Genomic DNA, 10117 nt, shown 5'->3' on the forward strand with positions numbered 1-10117 from the left:
CATGAGTCACTGAGGAGAACATAGAGTTTGGACAACGAATAATGATTTGGAGTTGATTGAGTGCTTCTCACAAGGTAGACTCCCATTTAGAATGGGATCACACCTCAAGTGTCAAGGACGCTAAATAACTAGGCCTAATTTCATTCACAATGCCCAATGTTGTGAGACCATATGACTACATCATGTGTATACTATTTTTGCTCATGATGATCATCATAATGATGTTGATGCCAAAGATGGAGATAGATGAACAATGAGGGGGGACCATCATCCTTCTTATCTGTTGCAAATATTTTGAATTTCTACAGTCATATTGATATGTAAACAAAATATGAAAACACTTCGACCCAAGCATGGTCCAAAGATGTGAATGAGAGAGGAAAGATCACAACAATAAAAATGACCGCCGCACAAATGATAAGGCATCACATACTACACACTTTGTTTTTGCAAGTACATACGACGTCTTAATCTTGACTGGAGCGCGTTTCAGTTTCAAGTGGCCAAACACCTCGACAAAATTTCAAAAACATTTCAGTTGACAATCAACGATTAGGAAGAGACAAAGCTTAATAACAAACTGGGAAGAGGAAAACATTCTAATAACATTGAAATAAATATTTCTTAATAATTTCATAAAGGTTAAACAATAAAAAAATTGAGTAATCCCTAGTCCAAAAATGTATCTACTTATGCTGTCGTTGCTGCTGCTGCTGCTACTATCAAATGTTATCAACTTGACATTCGCCACTCCTTCCACCTATGCCCGCGGTAAGTTTTTCTTTTTTTTTCCCCAAACAGAAGGAGAGAAGAGAGGCCTTCGGGCCAAATGTCATTTAAACTACGTTCTAATTGTGGCATATTTATTTTTATATTGGTTGCATCATGTTTGGCTGTTGTTATCGCTGATTTAAATACTCGGGAAAAATATTCAGATCGCTTCCTTGCAAATTCAAGATGTGTTGATAGTGAAACTGGTCGTGAACTTTATGTGGGAGATTCATTTACCCGATCGGGCCGGTGCATCAATGTGCAATGTTTGGACACACTTCAGTTGTGGGAGGACAGGTAAGAGAGAAAAGTAAAAGCATTCTAAGTTCGGCCGGGCCGAATCTTGGGAACCCATCACCATGGATTCTGCTATAATATGGGAGCTATATCAGGTTCTTGACCGATTTGGACCCTACTTGACACAGTAGTTGGAAGTCATAACAGAACACTTTGTACAAAATTTCAGCCAAATCGGATGAAAATTGCGGCTTCCAGGGGCTCAAGGAGTCAAATCTGGAGATCGGTTTATATGGAAGCTATATCAGGTTCTTAACCAATTTGGACGGTACTTAGCACAGTTGTTGTTAGCCATAACGGAACCCTATGTGCGAAATTTCAGCCAAATCGCATGAAAATTGCGGCTTCCAGGGGCTTAAGAAGTAAAATCGGGAGATCGGTTTATATGGGAGCTATATCAGGTTCATCACCGATTTGGAGGGTACTTAGCATAGTTGTTGTTAGCCATAACGGAACGCTATGTGCGAAATTTCAGCCAAATCGAACAAAAATTTCGGCTTCCAGGGGCTCAAGAAGTCAAATCGGGAGATCGGTTTATATGGGAGCTATATCAGGTTCTTGACTGATTTGTATCGTACTTCACACAGTTGTTGGAAGTCATATCAGAAAACTATGTGCAAAATTTCAGTCAAATCGGATGAAAATTGCTGCTTCCAGAGGCTCAAGAAGTCAAAACGGGAGATCAGTTTATATGGGAGCTATATCAGGTTCATCACCGATTTGGACGGTACTTAGCATATTTGTTGTTAGCCGTAACGGAACGCTATGTGCGAAATTTCAGCCAAATCGAACAAAAATTTCGGCTTCCAGGGGCTCAAGAAGTCAAATCGGGAGATCGGTTTATATGGGAGCTATATCAGGTTCTTGACCGATTTGGACCGTACTTAGCATAGTCGTTGTTAGCCATAACGGAACCCTATGTGAAAAATTTCAGCCAAATCGGACAAAAATTGCGGCTTCCAGGGGCTCAAGAAGTCAAATCGGGAGATCGGTTTATATGGGAGCTATATTAGGTTCTTCACCGATTTAGACCGTACCATGAAAAAGTTGTTGGAAGTCATATCAGAACACTATGTACAAAATTTCAGCCAAATCGAACAAAAATTGCGGCTTCCAGGGGCTCAAGAAGTCAAAACGGGAGATCGGTTTATATGGGAGCTATATCAGGTTCTTGACCGATTTGGACGGTACTTGGCATAGTTGTTGTAAGTCATAACAAAACACTATGTGAAAAATTTCAGCCAAATCGGACAAAAATTGCGGCTTCCAGGGGCTCAAGAAGTCAAATCGGGAGATCGGTTTATATGGGAGCTATATCAGGTTCTTGACCGATTTGGACGGTACTTAGCATAGTTGTTGTTAGCCATATCAGAACACTATGTGCAAAATTTCAGCCAAATCGAACAAATTGTGGCTTCCAGGGGCTGAAGAAGTCAAATCGGGAGATCGGTTTATATGGAAGCTATATTAGGTTCTTGACTGATTTGTATCGTACTTCGCCCAGTTGTTTGAAGTCATATCAGAACACTATGTGCAAAATTTCAGCCAAATCGAACAAAAATTTCGGCTTCCAGGGGCTCAAGAAGTCAAATCGGGAGATCGGTTTATATGGGAGCTATATTAGGTTCTTCACCGATTTAGACCGTACCATGAAAAAGTTGTTGGAAGTCATATCAGAACACTATGTACGACATTTCTGCCAAATCGGATGAAAATTGCGGCTTCCAGGGGCTCAAGAAGTCAAATCGGGAGATGGGTTTATATGGGAGCTATATCAGGTTCTTGACCGATTTGGACGGTACTTAGTGCAGTTATTGCAAGTCATAACAAAACACTATGTGCTAGATTTCAGCCAAATCGAACAAAAATTGCGGCTTCCAGCGGCTCAAGAAGTCAAATCGGGAGATCGGTTTATATGGGAGCTACTAGCCGAAACGGGTCCACTCCGCTGCGCCTTCTTTAACTCTCTAATATCTTTTTAGGGTGGGGACACCACTCTGAATGCGGATAACGAATTCGTGCCATTGTAGTCGATGACGCTGAACGCGTTCGAATAATGGCGAGAACATCGGACAAAGCGGTGGTTATTCTCTCTTAATGTTGGCGACATTTGCGAGGTACAATGCCATGTATGGTCATTTAAAAAATTTTTCCCAAAGAGGTGTCGCACAGCGAAACACCGTTCGGACTCGGCTATAAAAAAAAGTTCCCTTATCATTGAGTTTAACTTGAAAACACTCATTGATGTGTGAGAAGTTTGCCCCTGCTCAGTTTCTGGTGGTTTTAAAAATTGAGTAAAGAGAAGTGGTTTTTAGGGGAGGGATGGCACCTCAGACTTTTCGACTCAAATATGGACATCAAATTCGTGCTGCACTTCCCTTTAATTTAAGCCCCATATTGCCATGGCCGGTAAATATTATCCGTTTGGAGGATATTTTGGGGCTGGGCCGGCCACCGACATTTTGCACTGAGAATAGATATCAAATTCGTTATTTATTCCCAACGGAAATGAAGTTCAAAAACACTTGGCTCCAAAATTGGACATCAAATTCGATTTCTAGTTCTCGAATACATTTCATTTGAGTCCCATATTGTCATAATGGGTCAAATAACCCATTTGACATATCTTTAGGAGGAAAATCGCCACCTTGACTTGAACGCAAATTTTTATGTCATATTCTTAATCTACTCAGAAATAGCTTTGATTTAAGTCCCATATAGCCATAGTCGGCTAATATGCCCATTTGGCGGTGGGCGACCTCCCATTACTTGGACCTAATGTTTTATGCCATATTTGTACTCTACTGCCCAATACTTTTCATTTGAGTCCCATATTGACATGAACTTCCAAAAATTTCTGTTGGGAGGAGTTTTGGGGTTGGAGGGTGGGACCGCCTGGGTACTTGGACTCAAATTTTAATACCATATTCGTTTTCTGGTCTCCAATACCTTTCATTTGATACTCTTATTGTGTCCATCGGACCACTTTCGGATATGGGTGCCGTTTTTGAGGTAAGGGGGAGGGTGCGCCTCCACCCAATATCTAAAAATTATATAGCTTATGTTTCCTTCCAGACAAACGTACACAATCTATGAACATTTTAAGAAAATCAGTTCAGCCATTTATCATATAGTCATCTACTCTCCTTTCATTTGATACCTGTATTGTCCCGATCTATCCACTTTTGAATTTGGGTTGTGTTTTTAGATGAGGGGGAGGGTACGTCCCCCTTCTGATATTGAAAATGGCGTTTTTGAGGGGTGACGTTTTTGAGGTGTGCCGTGACCCCCTATACTTCAATCTGATTTTGTATGCCAGATTTGAAATCTACTACCGAATACCTTTCATTGGAGCCCCATATTGAACCATATTCGTATTCTACTTTCCCATACCTTTCATTTGATATCTATATTGTCCCGATCTATCCACTTTTGATTTTGGGTTGTGTTTTTAGATAAGGGGGAGGATACGTCCCCCTTCCGATATTGAAAAGTTATATGGACTATGTTTCCTTTCAGCCCAACCTACACAATATGCGAAAATTTCGTGAAAATCGGTTCAGCTGTTTTTCAGTCTCTACGGAACAAACAAACCGAGTCCCATATATCCGTGATTAGATAATGTGCCCATTTTGGGCGTTTTTGTGGGGGTGGGTTCACCCCCTATACTTCGACAAGAATTCGTATGCCAGATTCGTTATCTACTCCCGCATACTTTTCATTTGATACCCATATTGTCCCTATCGGTCCACTTTAGATTTTGGGGGGTGTTTTTGGGGTAACGGTGGAGGGTCCGCCCCCTTCCGTTATCAATAAATTATAAAGCCAATTCCTACTTCCTGACCATTTTCGTAATCTACTCCCGTATAACTTTCATTTGAGTTCCATATTGTCATGATCGTCAAATAAACCTATTTTGAGGGGGTTTTGGGGCTGGGGCGGCCCCCCAGGTACTTGGACCCAACTTTTATTATGAAGTTCGTACTCTACTGTTTAATAGCTTTCATTTGAATCCCATATTGTCCCGATGGGTTCACTTTTATTTTTGGGTAGTACTTTTTGGGTAAGGGGGAGGGTCGGCCCCCTTCCCGATATCAAAAAATTATGTAGCCTATGTTTCTTTCCAGACCAACCTACAGAATCTGTGAAAATATCAAGGTAATCGGTTCAGCCGTTTTGGAGTCTGTAAGAAACAAAAATTGCGGCTTCCAAAGGCTCAAGAATTTAAATGGGGAGATCGGTATATATGATATGACCCATTTGCAATCCCCAATGACCTACATCATAATTAAGTATCTGTGCAAAATTTAAAGCGGCTAGCTTTACGCGTTCGACCTCTATCGTGATTTTGACAGACGGACGGACGGACATGGCTAGATCGACTCGGGATGTCGAGACGATCAAGAATATATATATATTTTATGGTGCCCTAGATCAATATTTCAAGGTGTTACAAACGGAATGACTAGATTAGTATACCCCCATCCCACGGTGGTGGGTTTAAAAATCATTAAGTTCGACCGAGTCAAACTGGCCCGATCTGGGTCACGCTCGGTACGGAAGTCGATGGGCCCAATATAACTGATTGTGCTACATTTCAGCGAAATCGGGTAAAAGTTGAGCCTTTTATGGCACTTAGACCTCAAATTGGGAGATCGGGCTATATCTACATTAAGATATAGCCCGATCTTGACCATACTCGGCACAAATGTCGAGTGGCCTAACACAACTCACTCTGCCAAATTTCAGCGATCGATGCGACTTTTGTAGGCCCAAGAAAGTATATAGGTAGACCGGAATACATGGCAGCTATATGAAATTAAGACCAATCCGGACCATATTGGAAACGGATGTCGAGAGTTCTAACACAGCTCACTGTGCCAAATTTCAATGAAATTGGGTAATAAGTTCGTCTTTTATGGGCTTAAAACCTTAAATCGGGAGAGGGGTATTAAGGAGGCTAACCCCAAATACTGTCCTCGGCACGTACGTATGTCCAGAAGCCTAACTCAACTCACTCTGGCAAAGTTCAGAAAACTCGAGCTATATATGCGCCTTTTATGGCTCCTAGATCTTAAATCGGCATATCGGTATATATCCAAATATAGTCGGATCTAGACCATACTCGGTGAGGCATTTAAATAGACAGTTCGGTTAATGTTCGATGTGTTGCAAACGTAATAATAAAGGCATTATAAACCATCCTTCCAGGTTTGGGTGTAAAAATCAGGCAAGTCCCCAAACTGCAAGAAATCCAACCCAGGTATTGAGCGTCATAGACCTAACATATATCACATACCCCATTCATAAAGGGCATTTTTATTCACTCTGCTCAAGCTGAACTTCAAAATTTCAAAAAAATTAGGGCAGGTCCTCAATCCCAGCGTTAAAGAAAAATATGCCAACCCCGGCACCACGGGTTTCGTCTCTTAATACATAGACGTTTTATTCATTCGACTCACTCATTAAGGTATTCTTATTAAGATTCGATGCAACTACTAGTTTAAAAAAAATCGTGTAGGCCCCTAAACTGCATGGATTTAAGCCCAGCTTTAAAGGCTGACATATCGAAATTTTTCCATTCACCTTAATCTTCATAAAGGTATTTTCGTATTGAAATTCGGTCTGAAAAAAGGAGGTCAGGTCCCCAAACTTGAATTTTTTACCCAGCCTTAAACGCGTAGACTTCAATCCAGCCTCCGCGCTGCCCTTTCAACTATTAATACATGAGCTTGGTTTTTTCACTCTCCTCACTCATCAAGGCATTTTCTTATTATTTTAAAAAATTCGAACAGGTCCCCAAACTTCGTAGATTTGACCACAGCGTCATATGTGGACATGTGAACCGAAATACTTCCTTGGACGAAACACCTCAATATATTAAAGCGTGTTTTTCATTCACCTTCATATTCATGAAAACATTTATTTTTATTCGATCTGAATAATATTTAAAAAATTTAACAGGTCCCCAAACATTATAGATTTTAACCCAGCGTCAAGACGGAAGATATAATCAATGCGCTAAAGTAGTATCGAATCTCTTTATACACGGATTTTTGTTTTTCCTACTCCTTCCTCATCAAAGCATTTTCTTATTAAAATTTAAGCTCAATTACTATTTCGGGCAGGTCCCTAAAGTTGCATTATAACTCTGTGTTAAAAGCAAAAAAAAACCGATGCGCTATAGTACTACCCAACCCCTTTATATATGGTGTTTCCTTATTCTACTTCCACATCAAGTCATTTTTTTATTCAAAATTTGTCTGAAATGCTAGTTCAAAAAAATTCGGGCAGGTCCCCAAATATCATGGATTTGAATCCAGCTTTATAGCAGGAGATGCTAGTCCATGCGCAACGGTGGCCTCCCAGCTCTTTTAATATATGGAAGTTTTTCATTCATTTTAATATTCATACATTTATTTTTTCTTGATGAATTTGGACCTGAACTTCTATTTAAAAAAAATTACGGCAAGTCCCCAAACTTGGGTGTAAACCCTGAGTTAAAGGCGTAGACACGGGCGCCTCAGGACTACCTCTATTTTCAATTTTTGTGTTTCAATTCTCCTCACTCATTAAAGTTTTCTTAATGTTGTTTTTGTTGCATTTGTATGTGGAGGTGGCAATCTTCGCCAAGTTCTATATGCGAGCAAAATCGTTCAGGTCTATACATCCGATCGCCACGGGAACATCATGGTCATTGGTTATTTAAAGGCGCCAATAACTCGCCTTGTCATATCGAAGGTACTCAATATTTTACCCAGAGACTGTGCCGCTCGGCCGTTCACTGAGATTGTCCACTCGATACCGCTGATTGTCCGCGACTGCAGTTGCAGCTACTCCATATGGAACACTTCTCTATCCGCAAACTGAGGATTCGCCCGGTAGCTCCCAGCTAAGCTTCTCGTGATAACAAGGAACACCATACAGATTGGAACTTAAAATTCTAGCCTGTGTGGTATCCGTAGTTAGCCCGTGCCGGTTTGAACAACTATTTCAAAAAAATCTGGCAGGTCCCTAAACTACACGGGTGCTGTCCGACTATCCAATATCATAGCGATAAGGCACCTCCATTTTATAACCGAACCCTAATTACCCGCCAGACATTCAGTGATTAGGCTACTCGGTGGTCTCAAATCTTTTTCATTCTCCTCAATCTTTAAAAGGGACTTCTTACTAAAAATCGGTTTAAGATTCTTTACTCTTTTCCTTCAGTTAAATAGGCCCTTGTTAGGTCCTCAAACCAAACAATCTTTGCGCGGCCCTCAAACTAAACACACAAGTTTCCTCACGTCCCTGAATACTTACCGATGCGAGTATTAGCGAAACAACCCTTTTTATTACGGTGTTCTCTACGTTCTCCTCGATATTTTTTTAATTATTTTTATATTGAAATTCGATTTCAATTACTGACTTTCCTTAATCTCTATAAGCAGGTCCTCAAACTCCATAGATCACATCCCCAAGCTTACCTCCTGGCGACACCCATTCGTAAATTCTTTCTATTCTAATTCATTGAAGAAACAATTCATTCTTCGCAGACATTTTGATTCTTCTAAGCAAGTCGCCATATCCTCAGATTTAACTAAACACAATACCTACCATATTTATACGAAGCAATCCTTTTGTATACCGGAATCTCTTTGGTCTTCTCCATCTTATTCATACATTTTCATATTAAAAGTCTGTCGTAACTATTGAATCATCCTGATTCTTATTCGCAGGTGCTCAAATTGATCAATTATCACGTTTTCAAGTTTATTCTTCATATATAAGTCAAGTCCTCATACTCTACTGATAATTTGTAGAGATTTTTTCCTTTGTTCTTAATAGATTTAGTAGCGCTTTACCCACGATTATTCTCAACACGTCCTCAAGATCCAAAACTTCATCCACCCTTCGATATGAAGCGTGAAGTAGGCCCCTTCTTATATCAAATACGTTTTCTTCTACAGGTCTATTGCAATACCTTTAGGCTGGTCCTCAAACTGCAGAAATTTCTCCCCGAAGTGGAGCATGCCCGAAACAAAACTTTAGTAACCCATAAAATACGTTAGCATTCCATCTTATTATCATAAGACTTTGGTTGCATGTACTTAGCTAAAGAGTTTCTTTTTAGAAATCCCAAGCTCAATTTGAGGAAATATTTCAATTCAAAATTTTTTTTTCATAAATCAAGAATTGTGTAGTTTGAGGACATTCTACCATAAACTATCCCCAAAAACAGCAACACTAAAATTAAAACCACAATTAGAAGCAATAATTTTTAAAATCAATTTCCCTTTCTCTACTTCCAGATGTCAAGTTCCCCAACTGGAAGGTAACTGTACAAAAATACCAGTTGCTAATGAATTTTTAGATTATCCACGCTGCTGCCCCACCTATGAATGTACCAGCTATAAGACTGATGATAATAGCATTACATATGAAACTCGTACCTTTGATCGTTACGGTCGCTTACTAACGGAACGTATCATGCAAAGAGTAAGAGTTTTGGTGCATCATCCACAATCCCAATATCCAGGCAACGGTAATCAGGATTGGAAATGTGATGAAAATGGTAGAGATTGTACAAGAACTGTATATCCGATTGGCAATGCGGCGAGTAGGGATAATGTTTTACAAATCAAATATACTTAATTTAATTCAAGAGCTGGGTAATTTTATTATTATCACTTTAAACTTAAAGAAGAAACAATAGAAAGGTAAAAAATACCCTCCTCCAACTTAAAAGACATAATTAGAAGCCATAACAGCAGACCAAAAAAATTTTTTTCAATATATCGTTTAAGAATTACTTCATTCCGGGTCCACGTCGCATATAGCACTCTTTTAAAGTCAGCTCCCAATTTGTCTTTCTGACATGAGGATCTCTAATTTCAGTCTAATGGCTGTTACTAAAATTTTTTCACCGTCGAAAACCCTTTTATTCGCGATTACTTATTTGAAACATTACGAATATAACAATGATGAAATAACAATTTTATTGAAAATTTGCCATAAGTGTTGAGGGAATGTCCTACTGAACGAAATCAACAAGTTTAAAATCTAT

General features: G+C 39.6%; 1 protein-coding gene across 1 annotated transcript; it reads left to right on the forward strand.

Annotated features, from left to right (window-relative positions):
- Positions 1-453: 453 nt before the first annotated feature.
- Positions 454-9715, forward strand: LOC106084153 (protein Vago). The gene is made up of 3 exons (XM_013247657.2): positions 454-771; positions 936-1068; positions 9363-9715. Exons 1-3 carry the CDS (start codon positions 681-683, stop codon positions 9703-9705), a joined length of 567 nt encoding a protein of 188 aa, XP_013103111.2. The 5' UTR covers positions 454-680; the 3' UTR covers positions 9706-9715.
- Positions 9716-10117: the final 402 nt, after the last annotated feature.

The sequence above is a fragment of the Stomoxys calcitrans genome, chromosome 4, assembly GCF_963082655.1.
Source record: "Stomoxys calcitrans chromosome 4, idStoCalc2.1, whole genome shotgun sequence".
In the NCBI taxonomy this organism is placed as follows: Eukaryota; Metazoa; Arthropoda; class Insecta; order Diptera; family Muscidae; genus Stomoxys; species Stomoxys calcitrans.